This window comes from Schistocerca americana, chromosome 9 (assembly GCF_021461395.2).
Source record: "Schistocerca americana isolate TAMUIC-IGC-003095 chromosome 9, iqSchAmer2.1, whole genome shotgun sequence".
Taxonomy (NCBI): Eukaryota; Metazoa; Arthropoda; class Insecta; order Orthoptera; family Acrididae; genus Schistocerca; species Schistocerca americana.
In genome coordinates, this window is record NC_060127.1 from 100,753,007 (window position 1) to 100,776,642 (window position 23,636).

Sequence of the window (23,636 nt, forward strand, 5' to 3'; positions counted from 1 at the left end):
TTCGTGATCTCCTCGGGAGGTATAAGTAGGGGGAAGCAATATATTCGATACCTTATCCAGAAACGCACCCTCTCGAAACCTGGACAGCAAACTACACCGCGATACAGAGCGCCTCTCTTGCAGAGTCTGCCACTTGAGTTTGCTAAAAACTCCGTAACGCTATCACGCTTACCAAATAACCCTGTGGCGAAACGCGCCGCTCTTCTTTGGATCTTCTCTATCTTCTCAGTCAACTCGACCTGCTACGGATCCCACACTGATGAGCAATACTCAAGTAAGGGCCGAACCAGTGTTTTGTAAGCCACCCTCTTTGTTAATGGGCTACATTTTCTAAGGACTCTCCCAATGAATCTCAACGTTGCACCAGCCTTACCAACAATTAATTTTATATGATCATTCCACTTCAAATCGCCCCGCACGCATACTCCCAGATATTTTACAGAAGTAACTGCTACCAGTGTTTGTTCCGCTATCATATAATCATACAATAAAGGATCCTTCTTTCTATGTGTTCGCAATACATTACATTTGTCTATGTTAAGGGTCAGGGTAAATGCAGATGTAGTATGCAACTTTGCAAAGTAACCATGCAGCCCATGGGATACCACGTTATGGCTGTCCAGACCATCGCCGAACCCCCGCCATGTTTCACTCTTGGGACGTAAACTCGGCCAGAATTTGAAATTATTGTGAAACAAGACTGTCCGATCAAATTGTGCTGTGTCAAAACGCACGGGTAGCGTCCGCCTTTACAATTGATGAGCATCCGACCCGATAAATGGCTAATAATACCTGGTGGTTGCTATAAATATACTTGTAGATGTATTAAGGGCGACAAAACATGTTCTAGGTGATCAGAGAGCGTCGATAAAAAAAAAAAACGGATGGTAAGCGCGCGCGACTTAAGCGATGCAACAACTCGCCATCCCTGGGTCAGGAGATGCTGGCTGAGCGACGCGCAGCAGCCGGCCGCTGTCGTAGAGAACCGACAGCATCAACGAGTAACTAATTAACTGTCAAAAGTTGGCGTGGCGCTGCGTGTTTGTTCGTGTAAATGGTTCCTATTGTATGACGTAAGATGGTAGTTATTTCCCGAGTAGACCTCTTACCGACTAAGTTGATATGTCGGAGTACGTCTAGGTAGGAGAGAATGCCGACCCATTGCGTGATGAATTGAGACACCGCAGTTGGTGTTTAAAGCTTGGGAGAGGGAAAGTAGTTTTGCTGGTAGAACCAGTACCTTATTTTGGTGCAGTTCACGGAGGCAGCGTGGATACTTTGTCTCTTAGGCCCCTGTTCATATGCGTGGCTGTGAGGGTAGTTTCCTCCCAAAGCTGGGCTGCGGAATGTACGTAGGCTCTGTGTGGTTTTATAAATAGTCGCGGATCAGACACTGGCGACACCTACAACGTGCTGACATGAGGAAAGTTTCCAACCGATTTCTCATACACAAACAGCAGTTGACCGATGTTGCCTGGTAAAACGTTGTTGTGATGCCTCGTGTAAGGAGGAGAAATGCGTACCATCACGTTTCCGACTTTGATAAAGGTCGGATTGTAGCCTATCGCGATTGCGGTTTGAAGTATCGCGACATTGCTGCTCGCGTTGACCGAGATCCAATAACTGTTAGCACAATATGGAATCGGTGGGTTGAGGAGTGTAATACGGAACGCCGTGCTGGATCACAGCGGCTTCGCATCACTAGCAGTCGAGATGACAGGCATATCCGCATGCTGTAACGGATCGTGCAGCCACGTCTCGATCCCTGAGTCAACAGATCGGGACGTTTACAAGACAACAACCATTTGCACGAACAGTTCTACGACGTTTGCAGCAGCGTGGACTATCAGCTCGGAGACTGTGGCTGCGGTTACCCCTGACGCTGCATCACAGACAGGAGCGCCTGCGATGGTGTACTCGACCACGAACCTGGGTGCACGAATGGCAAAACGTCATTTTTCGGATGAATCCATGTTCTGTTTACAGAATCGTGATGGTCGCATCCGTGTCTGGCGATATCGCGGTGAACGCACATTGGAAACGTGTTTTCGTCACCACCATACTGGTGTATCACCCGGCGTGATGGTATGGGGTGCCATTGGTTACACATCTCGGTCACCTCTTGTTCGCATTGACGGCACTTTGAACAGTGGACGTTACATTTCAGATGTGTTCCGACCCGTGGCTCTACCGTTCATTCGATCCCTGCGAAACCCTACATTTCAGCAGGATAATGCACGACCGCATGTTGCAGGTCCTGTACGGGCCTTTCTGGATACAGAAAATGTTCGACTGCTGCCCTGGCCGGCACATTCTCCAGATCTCTCACCAATTGAAAACGTCTGGTCAATGGTGGCCGAACAACTGGGTCGTCACAATACGCCAGTCACTACTCTTGATGAACTGTGATATCGTGTTGAAGGTGCATGGGCAGCTGTACCTGTACATGCCATCCAAGCTCTGTTTGAGTCAATGCCCAGGCGTATCATGGGCGTTATTACGGCCAGAGGTGGTTGTTCGGGGTACTGATTTGTCAGGATCTATGCACCCAAATTGCGTGAAAATGTAATCACATATCAGTTCTAGTATAATATATGCGTCCAATGAATACCCGTTAGTCATCTGCATATCTTCTTGGTGTAGCAATTTTAATGGCCAGTGCAGTATGTTCAAGCAGCCATTTCACACGGCGCTTCCATATTTTTGTGTAACCCTGTACCTAGACCTAGCCAGAATTGTAATGCACACATCAAAAAAAGTTTTGCATCACCCCAGCTCCCAGGAGTCCTGAAGATAGACGTTGACTGTGGATGTTGTACCACAGACACAGTCCCTTTGACTGTTCAGAGATGTCACTAAACCCGTCCAAAGATGTAAACAACTATGCATGAGCAGCGCCTATTACACGGAGGGGGTCCGACAGCCGATGAGTTCCAGTCATTCTACCTCGAAGGAGTTACACGGCTCGTGTTGTTTGTAGTTCAGCCATGCCTAGGTGATCAATGTCGCAGTTCGATCCCGACCGCATTGTTACTTTCTGCCAGGAAGGGCTCTCAACAAGGGAAGTGTCTAGGCGTCTCGGAATGAACTAAAGCGATGCTGTTCGGACAGGAGATACAGAGAGACAGGCACAGTCGGTGACATGCCTCGCTCAAGCCGCCCAAGGGCTAATACTGCAGTGGATGACCGCTACCTACGGATTATGGCTAGGAGGAACCCTGACAGCAACGCCACTATGTTGAATAATCCTTTTCGTGCAGCCACAGGACGTTGTGTTGCGGCTCAAACTATGCACAATTGGTTACATGATGCGCAACTTCATTAGCGACTTTCATCATTGCGACCACGACACCATGCAGCGCGGTACAGATGGGCCCAGCAACATGCCGAATGGAACGCTCAGGAGTGCCATCACGTTCTTTTCACCGTTGAGTGTCGCACATGCCTTGAACCAGGTAATTGTCGGAGACGTGTTTGGAGGCAACCAGGTCAGGCTGAACGCCTTAGGCATACTGCCCAGTGAGTGCAGCAAGGCGGAGGTTCCGTGCTGTTTTGGGGTGGCATTATGTGGGTCGATGTACGCCGCTGGTGGTCATGGAAGGCGCCGTAACGGCTGTACGATGCGTGAATGCCATCCTCCGACCGATAGTGCAACCATATCGGCAGCATATTGGTGAGGCATTCGTCTTCATGGATGACAATTCGCGACTCCATCGTGCACGTCTTGAGGCTGACTTCCTTCAGGATAACGACATCGCTTGACTAGAGTGGCCAGCATGTTCTCCAGACATGAACCCTATTGAACATGCCCAGGATAGATTTATGGACGACGTGACCCACTAACCACTGTGAGAGATGCACGCCAAATTACCATCGAGGAGTGGGATAATCTGTACCAACAGTGAACTGATGAATACAGGCATGCATCAATGCAAGAGAACTTCCTACTGGGTATTAGAGGTACCGGTGTGTATAGCAATGTGAACCACCACCTCTGAACATCTCGCTATACGGTGGTACAACATGCAGTGTGTGGTTTTCATGAGCAATAAAAATTGCGGAAATGATGTCTATGTTGATCTCTATTCCAGTTTTCTGTAGAGGTTCCGGAACTCAGGGAGTGGACATTAATTATACTTGCGAACCCGGCAAGGCTCTGTAATTGTCAAATATGTGTGGGAGTTGGATAAACCTCCTAAAGCGCTTCTCCCCCTGTCTGTGTGCATTTTCTCCTCCCCCCTTACTTTACCCATCTTCTCCTCCACCCTCCAATCTCTGTCAATCATTTCCTCTCCACTATGTCCACTATGTCTGTTCATCTTCTCCACCCCACTCTCTCGCTCCCTCCCCCCCCCCCCCCCCCCCCTCTCTCTGTCTGTCTCTATCTCCTGCTCCTTTCTCTGTCCATCTACTCCTTCCCTTCTCTATCTCCTTTTCTCTTCCTGCTGCTCTGTCATGTCCTCTTCCCCCTCTTTCTGACCCTTTGTCTGTTGTTACTGCAAAAGGAACCTTGATTGGGAATTGAAGCCGCTTAAAATGACTGGGTAAATCGGCTGGGATCATTGGTATATAGGGTACGAAAAATACGTCTCCAGCTGCTAGATCTGTGAAGATTTTAGCTCCAGTTAAGTATTTCGCGTAGTTTTAACTCATATTCCGTAATAGTGTTCTAATCGTAAGCTGATAAGCCATCAATATAACTTACTTGTTTGCTGTTGAAACGGTTTGAGAGGAGGGGGAGCAAGACAGCAAATTGTTGGGTATACAATTTTTGTTTAAATTAATTATAAGGAGAAATAATATATTGAGAGAAACTAGTTGTCTAATGGTTTAAGTGCTCTGCCATCGCAGTTAAAACAGCGTACGAGAGAGACAGTGAAATTGCACATTTTCACAGCACACTGTAGCACTTTCTTTCTCGCATTCGGTTTTAACAGAAAACGTGGATGATATTGTTAAAATATAGCCCATGTTTATTAGAGTGTCGTGTTAAACTGTGAATTTAATTGATCAAGAACTTTTTGAGATATTTGCTAACAACGTTTCCCCTTTATGAACATTAATAAAACCGACAAACTGCAGGGACGGATTCCTGGCTATAAATGGAGGAAAAAGGTCCTATGAGCAATGTCCGGAAATGGATGGTGTGCGTGCAACAACAGATCGTCCCAGAACACAGTACAGAGCTGCATCGCATCCACACCATAACAGATGTTCAGAGTTGCCTCCCGCCCCATACCCAGGGGGCTGGGGTGGCGAGCTAGTTTTAGCACCAGGAGATGTCCCTCTCGAAAATAATCAACTTTAGATTCTACACATTTTCGTGTGAAGCTTCTTTTTCGAGTTATTCTGGTTTGTCAACTTAAAATTTACACCCTGTATATTACATATATACTTACAGGGTGTTTCAAAAATGACCAGTATATTTGAAACGGCAATAAAAACTAAACGAGCAGCGATAGAAATACACCGTTTGTTGCAATATGCTTGGGACAACAGTACATTTTCAGGCAGACAAACTTTCGAAATTACAGTAGTTACAATTTTCAACAACAGATGGCGCTGCAAGTGATGTGAAAGATATAGAAGACAACGAAGTCTGTGGGTGCGCCATTCTGTACGTCGTCTTTCTGCTGTAAGCGTGTGCTGTTCACAACGTGCAAGTGTGCTGTAGACAACATGGTTTATTTCTTAGAACAGAGGATTTTTCTGGTGTTGGAATTCCACCGCCTAGAACACAGTGTTGTTGCAACAAGACGAAGTTTTCAACGGAGGTTTAATGTAACCAAAGGACCGAAAAGCGATACAATAAAGGATCTGTTTGAAAAATTTCAACGGACTGGGAACGTGACGGATGAATGTGCTGGAAAGGTAGGGCGACCGCGTACGGCAGCCACAGAGGGCAACGCGCAGCTAGTGCAGCAGGTGATCCAACAGCGGCCTCGGGTTTCCGTTCGCCGTGTTGCTGCTGCGGTCCAAATGACGCCAACGTCCACGTATCGTCTCATGCGCCAGAGTTTACACCTCTATCCATACCAAATTCAAACGCGGCAACCCCTCAGCGCCGCTACCATTGCTGCACGAGAGACATTCGCTAACGATATAGTGCACAGGATTGATGACGGCGATATGCATGTGGGCAGCATTTGGTTTACTGACGAAGCTTATTTTTACCTGGACGGCTTCGTCAATAAACAGAACTGGCGCATATGGGGAACCAAAAAGCCCCATGTTGCAGTCCCATCGTCCCTGCATCCTCAAAAAGTACTGGTCTGGGCCGCCATTTCTTCCAAAGGAATCATTGGCCCATTTTTCAGATCCGAAACGATTACTGCATCACGCTATCTGGACATTCTTCGTGAATTTTTGGCGGTACAAACTGCCTTAGACGACACTGCGAACACCTCGTGGTTTATGCAAGATGGTGCCCGGCCACATCGCACGGCCGACGTCTTTAATTTCCTGAATGAATATTTCGATGATCGTGTGATTGCTTTGGGCTATCCGAAACATACAGGAGGCGGCGTGGATTGGCCTCCCTATTCGCCAGACATGAACCCCTGTGACTTCTTTCTGTGGAGACATTTGAAAGACCAGGTGTACCGCCAGAATCCAGAAACAATTGAACAGCAGAAGCAGTACATCTCATCTGCATGTGAAGCCATTCCGCCAGACACGTTGTCAAAGGTTTCGGGTAATTTCATTCAGAGACTACGCCATATTATTGCTACGCATGGTGGATATGTGGAAAATATCGTACTACAGTGTTTCCTAGACCGCAGCGCCATCTGTTGTTGAAAATTGTAACTACTGTAATTTCGAAAGTTTGTCTGCCTGAAAATGTACTGTTGTCCCAAGCATATTGCAACAAACGGTGTATTTCTATCGCTGCTCGTTTAGTTTTTATTGCCGTTTCAAATGTACCGGTCATTTTTGAAACACCCTGCATGTATTATATGTGTATTACAAACATATGTAGCACCGATCCGTCGGAATGTTCATTAGAGTACAGTGCAAAAATGCATACTTTTGGCGATTTTTGGTAACAACATTACACAACGACCTGTCCTTACGTAAGAGGACAGATGAAATACCGAATTTATTTTCTGTCCTGGGAAGGTGTTAGATACGTAATCTGTAACTGGTATTGGGTACCATGAATTGGATTATCCACTTAGTAGTATAGGTGTAACTAACGTAAAAGACGCCTTTCATCAAACTGTCTGTAAAAAACCACACGCACTGCCAGACAGCAAACTATTTCTTAGTGCTCTCATACGGCAGGTGGGGCGTTCTTCCGCCAAAGGGCACTTTACTCATCACAAGCGCATCTCGCTCTTAAGTTTGCCGACTATACTGCGATTCACGAACTTTGTTGGAACACACAGATCGAGTCATCGACGACGATTGTAGTGCTGACAGTCCAAGCGACTGTCGCCGTACACGCGTCCACGTGCATTGCGCTTGAAGAAAGCGTGTGTCCTGCAAATTACGCCTCTCGCTTGCTTATGTACACTACTGGCCATTAAAATTGCTAAACCACGAAGATGACGTGCTACAGACGCGAAATTTAACCGAGAGGAAGAAGATTCTGTGATATGCAAATGATTAGCTTTTCAGAGCATTCAGACAAGGTTGGCGCCGGTGGCGACACCTACAACGTGCTGACATGAGGAAAGTTTCCAATCGATTTCTCATACACGAACAGCAGTTGACCGACGTTGCCCGATGAAACGTTGTTGTGATGCCTCGTGTAAGGAGGAGAAATCCGTACCATCACGTTTCCCACTTTGATAAAGGTCGGATTGTAGCCTATCGCGATTGCGGTTTATCGTATCGTGACATTGCTGCTAGCGTTGGTCGAGATCCAGTGACTGTTAGCAGAATATGGAATCGGTGGGTTCAGGAGGGTAATAAGAAACGCCGTGCTGGATCCCAACGGCCTCGTATCACTAGCAATCGAGATGACAGGCATCTTATCCGCATGGCTGTAACGGATCGTGCAGCCACGTCTCGATCCCTGAGTCAACAGATCGGGACGTTTGCAAGACAACAACCATCTGCACGAACAGTTCGACGACTTTTGCAGCAGCATGGACTATCAGCTCGGAGCATCACGACAGGAGCGCCTGCGATGGTGTACTTGACGACGAACCTGGGTGCACGAATGGCAAAACGTCATTTTTTCGGATGAATCCCGTTTCTGTTTACAGCATCATGATGGTCGCAGCCGTGTTTGGCGATATCGCGGTGAACGCACATTGGAAGCGTGTATTCGTCATCGCCACACTGGCGTATCACTCGGCGTGATGGTATGGCGTGCCATTGGTTACACGTCTCAGTCACCTCTTGTTCACATAGACGGCACTTTGAACAGTGGACGTTACATTTCAGATGTGTTACGACCCGTGACTCTACCCTTCATTCGATCCCTGCGAAACCCTACATTTCAGCAGTATAATGCACGACAGCATGTTGCAGGCCCTGTACGGGCCTTTCGGGATACAGAAAATGTTCCATTGCTGCCCTGGGCAGCACATTCTCCAGATCTCTCACCAATTGAAAACGTCTGGTCAATGGTGGCCGAGCAACTGGCTCGTCACAATACGCCAGTCACTAGTTGTGATGAACTGTGGTATCGTGTTGAAGCTGCATGGGCAGCTGTACCTGTACACGCCATCCAAGCTCTGTTTGACTCAATGCCCAGGCGTATCAAGGCTGTTATTACGGCCAGAGGTGGTTGTTCTCGGTAATGATTTCTCAGGATCTATGCACCCAAATTGCGTGAAAATGTAATGACATGTCAGTTCTAGTATAATACACTCCTGGAAATTGAAATAAGAACACCGTGAATTCATTGTCCCAGGAAGGGGAAACTTTATTGACACATTCTTGGGGTCAGATACATCACATGATCACACTGACAGAACCACAGGCACATAGACACAGGCAACAGAGCATGCACAATGTCGGCACTAGTACAGTGTATATCCACCTTTCGCAGCAATGGAGGCTGCTATTCTCCCATGGAGACGATCGTAGAGATGCTGGATGTAGTCCTGTGGAACGGCTTGCCATGCCATTTCCACCTGGCGCCTCAGTTGGACCAGCGTTCGTGCTGGACGTGCAGACCGCGTGAGACGACGCTTCATCCAGTCCCAAACATGCTCAATGGGGGACAGATCCGGAGATCTTGCTGGCCAGGGTAGTTGACTTACACCTTCTAGAGCACGTTGGGTGGCACGGGATACATGCGAACGTGCATTGTCCTGTTGGAACAGCAAGTTCCCTTGCCGGTCTAGGAATGGTAGAACGATGGGTTCGATGACGGTTTGGATGTACCGTGCACTATTCAGTGTCCCCTCGACGATCACCAGTGGTGTACGGCCAGTGTAGGAGATCGCTCCCCACACCATGATGCCGGGTGTTGGCCCTGTGTGCCTCGGTCGTGTGCAGTCCTGATTGTGGCGCTCACCTGCACGGCGCCAAACACGCATACGACCATCATTGGCACCAAGGAAGAAGCGACTCTCATCGCTGAAGACGACACGTCTCCATTCGTCCCTCCATTCACGCCTGTCGCGACACCACTGGAGGCGGGCTGCACGATGTTGGGGCGTGAGCGGAAGATGGCCTAACGGTGTGCGGGACCGTAGCCCAGCTTCATGGAGACGGTTGCGAATGGTCCTCGCCGATACCCCAGGAGCAACAGTATCCCTAATTTTCTGGGAAGTGGCGGTGCGGTCCCCTACGGCACTGCGTAGGATCCTACGGTCTTGGCGTGCATCCGTGCGTCGCTGCGGTCCGGTCCCAGGTCGACGGGCGCGTGCACCGTCCGCCGACCACTGGCGACAACATTGATGTACTGTGGAGACCTCACGCCCCACGTGTTGAGCAATTCGGCGGTACGTCCACCCGGCCTCCCGCATGCCCACTATACGCCCTCGCTCAAAGTCCGTCAACTGCACATGCGGTTCACGTCCACGCTGTCGCGGCATGCTACCAGTGTTAAAGACTGCGATGGAGCTCCGTATGCCACGGCAAACTGGCTGACACTGACGGCGGCGGTGCACAAATGCTGCGCAGCTAGCGCCATTCGACGGCCAACACCGCGGTTCCTGGTGTGTCCGCTGTGCCGTGCGTGTGATCATTGCTTGTACAGCCCTCTCGCAGTGTCCGGAGCAAGTATGGTGGGTCTGACACACCGGTGTCAATGTGTTCTTTTTTCCATTTCCAGGAGTGTATATTTGTCCAATGAATACCCGTTTATCATCTGGATTTCTTCTTGGTGTAGCAATTTTAACGGCCAGTAGTGTAGGATTTGACGCTTACCACCACCATAAGCGATGACAACTCGCAACAAATGAGATAAAAATTCACTAAATATCTCGCTAGGAGTATGCTTAATGCTTGCGTCGGCTACGACGATCACAACAGTGCGCTCAGTTCGCGACTGAACGCTCATTCGCTGTCACACACACTCGACCGCCTTCATTCGTGACTGGAACTATACTTCTCCCTGCCTGCTTCCTAGGTGTGAGTACGATGACCCCGTTACCCAAACCGGATCTTCAGTTCGCTTAGCCAGGCAATAGCGTCCGCGCATGATAGGGTGAACGATGCGCAGTGATCAATTTTCGTCCGAAGCGCTGGGAGAGTTCATTCGTTTGTTCGGAAGGGGAGGTCGACAAGTGTTGACCCTTTCAGCCGGTCGGCGATTACAGAATCAATGCGTACGCCTTTCTCAAACGATTTTACAGAAATTATTCGGTAAAACAATTTAATTTTTGCTTTACTTATAGCTTCACATGTGAGCTTCATGACCATCGTTTCGTTAATGGTCATAGTTATTGTGACATTTGCATGGAAAGTAAGACTCCGAGCGAAATTCGAAAAAGTTTGCAATGAGAAATAGGGATCGCTATGATTTTGCGTTTGGCGCGTATAACAAGACATGTTGCTGCTCATGAAATGTAGCTAACATATCGAATTTTTCTTTAGATTTGGGTGGATGTGCGACTATGCTGCGGTGTATTTGGTCGCGACAGACCTCGAAACTCAATTGTTGGCAGTATAGGTACCACCTCAAATATTTGGCGGGCCGGATACCAGGGATGTCCGGCCAGCTAACACGGGCCGGTTTAGGCCCGCGAGCCGTAGTTTGGAGGCCCCTGATCTAGAGAAAACTTATCTGACATAGGACACTTAATTGCGATAGTGAGCGGCAGCGATAAAGCCAGAGTGAAACATCCACATCATCCCTCACATTTCGTAACCATATGCTTACAATGCAAAACTTCAGTATTTACTATGTTATTCCGCTAACTACAGACTTTTTCAATGAAAGGCCGGCCAGTGGTGGCCGAGGGGTTCTAGGCGCTTCAGTCTGGAACCCCGCGACCGCTACGGTCGCAGGTTCGAATCCTGCCTCGGGCATGGATGTGTGTGATGTCCTTAGGTTAGTTAGGTTTAAGTAGTTCTAAGTTCTAGGTGACTGATGACCTTAGAAGTTAAGTCCCATAGTGCTCAAAGCCATTTGAACCATTTTGTTTTTTCATTGAAAGAATGTGGTTTTTAAGAACCGTAGACAGCTGGTAAAACGAGAAATGCTGTTTATTTTGTACTGAGGGAGTGCTTTTTCATAAGTTTCTGACCGTACTTTTCCTCAGCTCCTCACTTAATAAACCAGAATTCTGTCACAGTTGTGTCTGGGTTGGGTTGGGTTGGGTTGTTTGGGGGAAGAGACCAAACTGCGAGGTCATCGGATTACGGAAGGACGGGGAAGGAAGTCGGCAGTGCCCTTTTAAAGGAACCATCCCGGCATTTGCCTGGAGCGATTTAAGGAAATCACGGAAAACCTAAATCAGGATGGCCGGACGCGGGATTGAACCGTCGTCCTCCCGAATGCGAGTACAGTGTGCTAACCACTGCGCCACCTCGCTCGGTCACAATTGTGTCTGCACGACATGTTAGTGATGTGAGGCTGTGTAAACTCCGGTGTGCTTTGGCAAAAGAAGCAAGTTTTAACGTGGCAGCAAGAGATATATGTAGGTCTTAGTCAAAATTCGCCACTCATGTCGCTTTTCTGAAAGATACAAATTGTTAACAAGCTAGGCGAAAATAAATCGCTGCTTTTGTTGCACTTCCAGTGGAATTCTCTTTAGATAATATTCAAAGCAGAGGTGACAGACCTTTTTGAGCGATCACCATGCAAGTGTGGGCTTGGAGGCAAGTTTTAACGTGGCAGCAAGAGATATATGTAGGTCTTAGTCAAAATTCGCCACTCATGTCGCTTTTCTGAAAGATACAAATTGTTAACAAGCTAGGCGAAAATAAATCGCTGCTTTTGTTGCACTTCCAGTGGAATTCTCTTTAGATAATATTCAAAGCAGAGGTGACAGACCTTTTTGAGCGATCACCATGCAAGTATGGGCTTGGAGGGGCTCCACGTAATATTTACAAAAAATGTGAGCATAGGCTTCAGTTTAGAATGGGACATACACTCCAGCGGTCTGAATTTCCCCTGCAGCTCGTTCACGCAACCCCCACCACTACCGGTCTCCCTTCACATGCCCTGCCAACTGCACATCTACTAGCCACCTAATTCTGAGCGGACTTTACCATCATGAATTCCGAATTGTGTAACAATACTGGAATGTCTGTTGGCAGGCACCACGTGGAGCCAAGAACTGATATGGCTGCTGATGAACAACTGCGATGTTGAGCAAGCAAAGCGGGTCCCACTGATACAGAGGTTCCCATATCTAGAGTAAGTAGCAGCAGCGCATCGCTCACTGTGTTTCAGCACGTGAAGGCAACTTCTGCTAATAACGTCTGTTTTGTTTATTTTTCAGGATAACACCTTTGATGCCTGAATTCACAAGGAATATGCCTCACTCAATAGACCATGTGGAAAGGATGGTTTCACCACGCTTAATTAAAAGCCATTTACCATTAGATCAGCTGCCTAAGCAGATTAAAACTGTGAAGCCCAAGGTAAGTCAATACAAACAAATACTATTCTCTGTCGAATGAGAAGGAAAATCTAGTTCCCATATGTAGGGCGTTAGGGGTATAGGTAAAAATATTGTGATAATTGGTGCCTCAATATGTAACAATTTCAGTATGTTTCTTGTTTTTTTCTCTGCATCTAATAGTCTTCCCATAAACGCGTTACACAATTTACTACCCGATGTTTTCTGCACGGTCGTAATTGCACCACAAAGTGGGCTATGCCTCTCAGAGTAGACTATCCATTTTACATCCATGCATCCACATCTCAATACTTGTCCTGCTCCACAGGGAAAAAGACTTGCATGTGCCATGTGTATTTATTTATTTATTTTAAGTAATTCCTTCCCTGCTGGGCCCACAGCTTGCATAAGGTCGTAATATGAACAATAATTTTATCTTGAAACTCTTCCATTCGTCCGTGTTTGCACACAAAACAACAATGTGGGATTGTGGGTCCACCTTGATGCGAAACACTTCTGTTATTTGTTTATTTATTTCAAAACTAGTTTCAGCGACAAATACCACCATCATCAGTGGGTTCTTTGATTCTAAAACATGCAGAACCAGCATTCTTATAAAACATTGTAAAACATTATTTTATGTGTACTGTTTGGTTCCAAATATTTTTTTCCTTTGAATAATTTCATAATACCTTATTTGCTATACATCACAGCATGGTTTTACGATTGTTGCCGGTATATTTCCCGCGTTCTTTTGTTGCCGTTTTTCTGTTTGAGTTGGTATATTCCAGCATTGCTGAACAGCACATAGAATTGGAAATATTCTGAAAAAGCAAGGCATCCCAGTAAATTCAGGACTAATAACACAGTTCAACAAAGGCTAAAACCAGACATAAGAGCCTCAGACAAATTCAGCAGTGCCACAACTTACCAACTCTCACGTAACTCTTTTGAGGCCCAGTACATAGGACAAAAAAGCAGAGCACAGGAGAGCTCTGAAGATTGACAGCGCACATTCTACTTTCGCAGAACACCTAATAAACAAAAGCCACAACTCCACTAATATCGAAAGTGATCTAAACATCCTGAAACAGAGAAATACTTCATACCGAAAATTAACAATAGGAGAAAATTATTACATACAAAAGGGTATAGTGGAAGTGATACGTGGTACTTACTGGAATTAAGAAAAACATGGAAGGGAGGACCCACCAATATAACTTTTCACACAACCTGTTTATTTAACAATATATAAACTGTGTTTTACAGATAATCGAAGCATTTAACCATAAAATTTTCTTTAAGAAAATGAACAAATTTGCAAAATACTTTTGGCCTTAAACCTTAAGCTGATTAAGCTTTTAATCTTTGCAAAAGAAATCTGAAGTGCTATACTGCAAAACAGCCAACAATATTACTGCAACTCATGAAAGCTATATAAGCACCTTTGATGACAAGACTGATTCAATTACTTAAAACAGATGACTTAACTTTTAATTTGAAAGCTATATGTCGAAAGGTTAGGGGTTAAGATGCTCACTGTGCTTGAAGGTTAAACAGATTAGCAAACAATATGAGAATGATAATGCTTACATCAAAGCCACCAACTCCTTAATTTCTGTGGGCAAGCAACATGAGACTGGATCTCCACCTGTCCCTTCTGACCATCTTATTTTGACTAAAGTCCTGGTGACAGTTGGCTGTTAATATTTTCAAAGCCAAACTGATTGTCAGTTATAAGGACCGCTCTGAAGGTACGTCTTAAAACATCACTTGTGAACACTTATTACAAGAGTACAAGAGAACTCATTCGGAGGAACCACAAGATCCAGCTAAAATGCACCAATAATGTGACTCGGTCTTTCAAACACAGAAACGAACAGCTTAGTACAACAGGTTGTTCAGATTATAACTAATGACTGAGAAATGCAATTACAATCAAAGAACTGAACCGGTTAACAGCTAAATCTAACAACAAGGCCCTTCTTTTGTTTAACGGCAACCTGTGCCTTAGTACAATTGTTCCGGCTGTATTTACGACCAAGAGCTGATTAATTAGAACATTAATGGTATGGTACAAACCAGGAAGGAAAGGCAATATAACAGCGGGACAAATTTTCAAACGACAACTACTGTCTTAGTATAATACTACTGCCTATATTTACGACCAAAGAGCCGACCGAGTAAAACTCTGACGGTCGGGTACAAACCAAAGAACAATAAGGAGGGCAGGTAGACGATGGCACAAATCACCATGAGGATTACAGAATAAGCCGGCCGCTGTGGCCGAGCGGTTCTAGGCGCTTCAGTTCGGAACCGCACAGCAGCTACGGTCGCAGGTTCGAATCCTGCCTCGGGCATGTATGTGTGTGATGTCCTTGGGTTAGTTAGGTTGGATTAGTTCTAGGTCTAGGGGACTGATGACCTCAGATGTTAAGTCCCATAGTGCTTAGAGCCATTTGATGGTAGACAGTTTAAGTGTTAACGTAATTACAATACGCGATCCCGTACCATAGATAAATATTTATGTTTCCTTGCACCTTTCAGGTGATATACGTCGTGCGCAGCGTGCAGGACGCGATCGTGTCGTTCTACCACCACTACCAGCTGTGGGGGGACTGCGACCTCACGCTCGACCAGTTTGCGGAGTGCTTCATGGACGACATGAGTAAGCAGGATCAGATAAGTTGGTAGACAGAGGTTAACTCTGTGACCGGTTCATACACTGTAGCCTTTGAAGATTGTTACTTACATTCTCGGTGACTTGAGTTATATAGCCATTAGCCCTTGGTCTAGGATATGTTTTTGTGTCTAACGATTCGTATCCCGATGCTGGAGGCACAATCAGAGACTACAAGAACTTCGTCATTTGCTTTTCGGAATGAAACAATTTCAACAGCTAAATTGTTCACACGTGCTTACACAGCTGTCTTTGTAGCCGCTGTGGATGTCTCCAACACCAGGAGTAAGTCTAAGACGAAACTAAAACAGTAACAGTTGATGCTGTCTCATTATGTTCTTGAAATTCAGCTGACATATCTTCAGTATTAGATTACGTCTCTATTAGTGCCAGCACATGAAGTCTTGCCGCCCTTATTTTGCGCCCTGTATCTCTGTTTACCGAAATGTAGTCAATTTGGTACACTGGTGTGCAACTCTTAAGACGAAAGTACGAGGTGCAACAATAAAGTAATGAGACTGATTTTCTTTGCAAGATGTGGCAACACTGCAGGCTTGCGTAGGCATAATATCTTTGACCTTGCTCTATAAGCTGCTTCTAGTCCAAGTGGCACATCAATGCAACTGCTCAGTCGTGAGTTGTGCTGTAATAAGTTAACACGTGTTTGTGTCTCTCGTCACGGAAATGGAACCGCAAAATATTGCGCATCGATATGCCATTTCTTTTTGCGTTAAATTGGGTGAAAATGTGACAACTTAGGGTAAGCTTCAAAAGGCTTTTGGAGAGGAGGTTATGTCAAGAGCTTAAATTTTTCGTTGGCATAAAATGTTTAGTGAAGGCAGAACGAATGTTGAAGATGATAGTGAAATGCATGTTTGTGTGCTTCTTTGATTCCAAGGGAATTGTTCATAAAGAGTGGGTGCCTCCTGGACAAACCAATATTACTACAAAGAAATTTTAGAAAGACTTCTTAAAAAGAGTTCTTTGTGTGCGTGCCATCATTGCTGATAATTGGATTCTGCATCACGATAATGCGCCATCCCATACTGCTCTGTCAGTAAAGCAATTTTTAACCTCAAAACAAATTTCAGTACTACCACAGTCACCTTATTCACCAGATGTCGCTCCGTGCGACTTTTTTCTGTTTCCAAGAGTCGAAACGGCGGTCAAGAGACACCATTTTCAAACAACACAAGATGTCCAAAAAACTCTGACGAGGATCTTGTAGGATATTACAGAAGATGAGTTCCAGAAATGTTACCATCAATGCCAGAAGCGCTGGAGAAAAAGTGTGTGAAATCAGAAGGGAACTACTTTGAAGGAGACAACACTAAACTTGACTAAAATCGTAAGCAACATTTTTTCCACATCAGTCTCATTACTTTATTGTCGCACCTCGTAACTTCCTCATGGTGTTTCACTGGCCAAGTAACATACAGGTTGACGAAATTTGGCCCATATGTAGAAATAAGTGGTATAGTATAGGACAGAAAGTAAATGGAAGATAAGTGTGACAAGAAGAACAAAAATGACAGTTTCGACCAAAAACAATAATTACAGTGAAGTTACCGCCATTTATGATAGTCCCCTGGACATTACAAAAGGGGATCATGGTTCTTAGTACAGTGTACGATCACTATGGATGGCAATACATGCTATGCAAAGTGTTACCCACAAGGTTGATAAGAAGTTCTTGTGATGAGGTTTGGTTTGTGGGGCTCTCAACTGTGGGCTCATCAGCGCCCATACAAGGTCCCAATTTCTTTTACACAGCCCAATTTTTGAAGACAGTCCAGTCTAACCACAGTCACGAATGATGATGATGATGATGAAATGATGAAGACAACACAAAAACCCAGTCCCTGGACAGAGAAAATCTCCAACCAGGCCTGGAATCAAACTCAGGACCCCGTGATCCAGAGGTAACAACTCCAGCACCTAGACCACGAGCTGTGGACAAGGAGTTCTCGTGTTAGGGCGTTCCATTCCTCCACCAGCTTGGATGACAATGCTGGATGGTCGTTGGTGCAAGTTTAGGTGCTGCAGTATGTCTCTCCAACGCATTCAACACGTGCTCGATGAGGTTTAAGTCGGGGGACAGCCAGGTCAGTCCATTTGTCGAATATCCTCTCGTTCCAAGGGCTCCTCTACCTTCACTGTTCCATGCGGTCACGTGTTGTCATCCATAAAAATTAAGTCAGGGCCAAATACACCCCTCACAAGACGCATATAGTGAAGGATTACAACGTGACAATAATGTTAATTGGTAATTGTGCCGTGTTCGAAGATTTGGATGTCAGTAACTTAGACATATAGGTTAATCAAAACAGATGATGTATTTTCAAAAGTACTTCATGGCTGCTGGTTCTTGTTCGGGTGTAAGAAGCCAACGCCACTCGATAAAATCTACCCGATTGTTGGACTAGCTCCCGCCACTATTAGAAGGGCTGTTGCTGCTGATGTAGGGAGGGCTAAGCAAACTTATGCTCCCTGACGTCCACTGCATGATCATCAGGCTGTGGTCCGTCGACTGAAGTCCAGAAAGAGCTTCATCGCCAGGACTCAACCACTAGAGGGAACACCAGTCTAACCGCATCACCAGGTGGAAGAGCAAGCTACCATCTGATACAGTAGAGTCTCAGGGTTATTTGTCAGCGCATTTTATCGCTGTGGCATGCCGATTGGGCTACACTTACTGACAACAAGCTTCGGGCCTTGAAACCTCTCTCCACGGCTTGGACGACCGCTTCACGCCCTTCTCGGCGGGAGGAGGTCGTTTTGGCCCGGTTACGAATTGGACACTGCCAGTTCAGCCATCGCCATCTGCTGATGGCTGCGCCGGCGCCGTTCTGCCCATGTGGGCAAATGCTGATGGTACGCCACATTTTAACGTCCTGTCCGAATTTTAATACACTGGGCATTGATCTTGGCCTGCCATGTACTCTGGATGACGTTTTAGCCGATGACCCAGGAGCAGCTGCTTGGGTTCTTCGTTTTATCCACTTGACAAACCTGTCTAAGGACATTTGATTATGCTGTTTTTTTGAATCCTATGCCTGTTAATATGTCTTTTATAGTGTTGTCCCTTTTAGTTGCTGTTTTAACTTTGTGCCTCGCAGTGCATTCATAACTTAGTCTGGGCGCTAATGACCACTGTAGTTGTGGGCCCTAAAACCACAAAAAAAAACAGTAGAGTCTCGATTATCTGACCTAAACCGGCCGCGGCCAGGTCGGATAAGCAGGAAGGTCGGACAACACGGAAAATAATTAAAAAGAAACACAAAAATTAAAGTAACGTAGGCCAAATGAGTTAAACATTTAAAACAAAACAAGTCAAATTAGACTGAATAGATATTTACTGTCTGAAGAAGTTAGTAATTGTCTTTTGTTTGCCTGCTGTTTACCGTTTGTTTGCCGCTAAATCACGTAGTTTCTTAAGAAGTAAAACCTCGGTAGATGATGTTTCCTCCAGTTGCTCTACATATTTTAAAGCAGTTTCTAAGGCCTTGTGTCCTTCGTTGTGAGAAATCTTGGGCGCACTTTCCTCCACTACATCCGCTTCTTCGTCTTCTTCTTTTCCGTTTACCATGTTGACTGTTTCATCATCTGTCACTTCAAATTCTTCATCTTGGACAATCCATTCATTTATGTCATCTTCTGTGGCGTCAGCGCATCCCGGAACGTTTCGTAACAATAAAAGAAGAGTAGTATTTTCTGGTTCGGTCTGCTGCTGTAGATTTTGATCATCTGGGGAATTTTCTTGATTTTCCTGTAGCAAAATTTTCCAGGATTTTGCAGTTGTATTTGATCCAACACTCTCCCAAGATTGGAACACGTCATAAGCTACGTCTTTCAAATTAATACGGCGCAAATGCTCTAGCATGTCTTCTTCCTTGTCCATAGCATTAATTAAAGAGGAAAGCAAGTTTCTGCGGTAGTTTCTCTTCAGTGTCTCTTCAAAATTTGCTGAAAGCTTTTCACCACAGACATTAAGTTGCCGAATTCCGTATCTTTTCTTGCATCTATCGAGCCAGCCTGCACTAGCTGCGAAATCAGGTTCACCTTCATTTAGTTAATTACGAAACTTTAAGGCTTTTTCCTGGAAAATAGGTCCCGACATGGGTACACCTTTATCTCTATGTTGAGTAAACCACAGGAACAAAGCTTCACTTACTTTTTCATATTAACATTTTTTCATGGTTTTCCGATCTTCCAAAACAGCCGAGGTTGCTCGCTGAGAACACCACTTCTCAATTTCGTTGCGGTTCCTTTTCCAGTCTCCAGCTGTTGTTTTCCCGACTTTATAATGTTGCACCGCTTTTAATAAAGTTTCACCATTGTCTATTCTTTTTAAAGCTTTAAGTTTTTCTTCCATGGAAACGACCACCTTTTTCCGTTTTGAAGCCATCACCACAAATTTTTACAATAAACAAAGTGCAACACGTCCACTCCACTACAGATGTAAGTTGGCACTGAGGAGTGAGGAGTAGCAGACGGCGACAATGAACTGAGTATCAACAAACAACACGTTAGCCACTGAGCTGCCGTCGGCTGGCGCACGGCCGGCGCGGTGAAAGGGTCGGAGAACACAGGAGGTTGGATAATCGAGACTCTACTGTATCCCTGTAAAGGAAGAGCTAGCACCAGGAAACGACTTGACCTTCCCTATTTGGAGATCACCCATTCTTCTTAGGGTGCGCGTTCCTCTACGTAAGACCAACATGCGAAAATGGGGCATTCTTCCAGCTGATGGAGATACATCCTGCGAGGGCGGAACAACACAAGGCCCAGCCCACCTGATAACATGTCCCCAACTTGCACAACACAGGACCTGATCGAGGGAACCAAGGCCATCGGAGTTGCTACCTTCTGGAAATGCTGACTGGACACGGAAATGAATGAATGCTGGTTCTCACCTAAGGAAAACATTACATTGGATGTCATTACAACCATGCCAATTATGTCTCCCTGCACCACATCACACAGTTCACCAAAACGACTATGTTCCACAATACTGGATACATATGGCGAGAGGTCGGAGCACGTAATGCACACACGAGCAATATAGAACAGAAACGTTTTCGTGTTCAAGGTGTTATGGGAAGGCTTAATGTTGCAAGGATGCACTGACCTCCTAAAATGAGAACATGATCCACACACTGATCAACGTTATTGTGGCACTGTACTCCTTCTCCATCTATATCTACGTCTACGTCATTACTGTGCTATTGACAATAAAGTGCCTGGAAGAGCGTTCAATGAACCACCTTCAAGCTGTCTCCCTACCGATCCACTCTCGAACGGCACGCGGGAAAAACGAGCACTTAAATTTTTCTGTGCGAGCCCTGAGTTCTGTTATTTTATCGTGATGATCATTTCTCCCTGTGTAGGTGGGTGCCATCGGAGGAGAAAATTGGTGATTGAAATTTCATGAGAAAAACGCCTTTGTTTTAATGACTGCCAGTCCAATTCACGTACCATATCTGTGGCACTATCTCCCCTATTTTGCGGTAATACAAAACAAGCTGCCCTTCTTTGAACTTTTTCGATGTCATCCGTGTGTCACACCTGATGCGGATCCCACATCGCACAGCAATACTCCGAAATATGGCGGACAAGCGTGATGTAAGCAGTCTCTTTGGTAGACCTGTTGCACCTTGTTAAATGTTCTGCCAATGAAACGCAATCTTTGGTTGGCTGTACCCACAACATTATTTATGTGATCGTTCCAATTTAGGTTATTTGTAATTGTATTCCCCAAGTATTTAGTTGAATTTACAGCCTTCAGATTTGTGTGACATATCACGTAATCGAAATTTAGCGGATTTCTTTTAGTACTCATGTGAATAACTTCACGCTTCTCTTTATTCAGGGTCACCCGCCACTTTTCGCACCATATAGATATCTTATCTAAATCGTTTTGCAGGTCGTTTTGGTCATCTGATGACTTTACAAGACGGTAAATGACAGCATCATCTGTAAGCAATCTAATATGTCCACTCAGATTGTCTCCTATGTCGTTAATAAAGATCAGGAACAATAGAGGCCCTATAACACTTCCTTGGGGAACGCCGGATGTTATTTCTGTTCTACTCGATGACTTACCGTCTATTACAACGAACTGTGACCTTTCTGATAGGAAATCACTAATCCAGTGGCACAACTGAGGCGATATTCCATAGGCACGCAGTTTAGTTAGAAGACGCTTATGCGGAACAGTGTCGAAATCCTTCTGGAAATCTAAAACTGTGGAATCAATTTGACTTCCCCTGTCGATAGCACTCATGTGCCTCTTTTCAGAGGTGCATTCGGCCTGACTTAATCTGTATGGATGACAATGCAAGACCGCATCGAACAGTGCAGGTGAAAGAGCTACGACCATTCAGGAGTTGTGAACCTTGCTTGTGGAGGAATGGAAGGCTCTACTGTCTGGCCAGTGCCGTAGCAAGTTACAGAGCAAGCATTGCCGTCCGTCGTGATCTCACACCCAACTAAGAACCGTGTACAGTCGTTTGTACGTCGAGGGGACGAACATGAATCGCGGTGACTTCAGTATAGTTACTGTCTTTGAATAAGACTGTTATTTCTGTTGTCTGACTGTTTATTTCTTTTAGTTATCTTCTGTATAACACAGTAACATTTCTTACCATGTGTGGTCAAAATTTCATTGAGCTACGTTACTTGGCAGAGACGCATCCTACGAAGGCTGCTTTCGTCCTCAAGTCTGGCACACCAGTGTTTCTTCTTTCACCTCGTAGCAACTTAGATGAGTACTTTGTTCTTAAAGGGTTCTCGGATAATGTATTTACAATGTCTAACTCGTGCATTTGACAGATACGTACAAATCACGTCAAATAATTGTTCTACTGTAAATCTGATTGTAATCTCTTTTCACTCAGATGAATAGCCCCAAAGGACTCGTAAAACAAAGGCCTGTACTTTGCCACAACTTCGTTAGTCACCAGAATACAAGAATCAACGTCGGATTTTTTTCTTTTTGTTACATACACTATGTGATCAAAAGTATCCGGACACCTGGCTGAAAATGACTTACAAGTTCGTGGCGGTCCCATCGGCAATCCTGGAATTCAGTATGGTGTTGGCCCACCTTGGCCTTGATGACAGCTTCCGCTCCCGCCAGCATACGTTCAATCAGGTGCTGCAAGGTTTCTTTGGGAATGGCAGCCCACTCTTCACGAAGTGCTGCAATGAAGAGAGGTATTGATGCCGGTCGGTGAGGCCTGGCACGAAGTCAGCGTTCCAAAACATCCCAAAGGTGTTCTATAGGATTCAGGTCAGGACTCTGAGAAGGCCTGTCCATTGCAGGGATGTTATTGTCGTGTAACCACTCCGCCACAGGCCGTGCACTATCAACAGGTGTTCGATCATGTTGAAAGATGCAATCACCATCCTCGAATTTCTCTTCAACAGTGGGAAGCAAGAAGTTGCTTAAAACATCAATGTAGATCTGTGCTGTGATAGTGCCACCCAAAACAACAAGGGGTGCAAGCCCCCTCCATGAAAAACACGACCACACCATAACACCACCGCCTCCGAATTTTAGTGTTGGCACTACACATGTTGGAAGATGACGTTCACCGGTCATTCGCCTAACCTCACCCTGCCATCGCATCGCCACATTGTGTACCGTGATACGCCATGCCACACAACGTTTTTACATTGTTCAATCGTCCAATGTTTACGCTCCTTACAACAAGCGAGGCGTCGTTTGGCATTTACGGGCATGATGTGTGGCTTATGAACTGCCGCTCGACCGTGAAGTCCAAGTTTTCTCACCTGTCGCCTAACTGTCATAGTAGTTGCAGTGGACCCTGATGCAGTGTGGAATTTCTGTGTGATGGTCTGGATAGATGTCGGCGGTCTCTGTCAGTCAACAGACGAGTTGGGCCTGTACGCTTTTATGTTCTACGTGTCCCCTCACGTTTCCACTTCGGTGTCACATCGGAAACAGTGCACCTAGG

At 45.6% G+C, this 23,636-nt stretch overlaps 1 protein-coding gene across 2 annotated transcripts in view; it reads left to right on the top strand.

Moving 5' to 3' along the window:
* LOC124551295 (luciferin sulfotransferase-like) overlaps positions 1-23,636 on the top strand; it is a 63,360-nt gene that overhangs the window by 27,658 nt on the left and 12,066 nt on the right. For both annotated transcript variants that reach the window (XM_047126305.1, XM_047126306.1), the window contains exons 3-5: positions 12,670-12,769; positions 12,855-12,996; positions 15,522-15,642. In XM_047126305.1, coding sequence (XP_046982261.1) covers positions 12,670-12,769; positions 12,855-12,996; positions 15,522-15,642 — 363 coding nt within the window. The remainder of the gene's footprint in view (positions 1-12,669; positions 12,770-12,854; positions 12,997-15,521; positions 15,643-23,636) is intronic.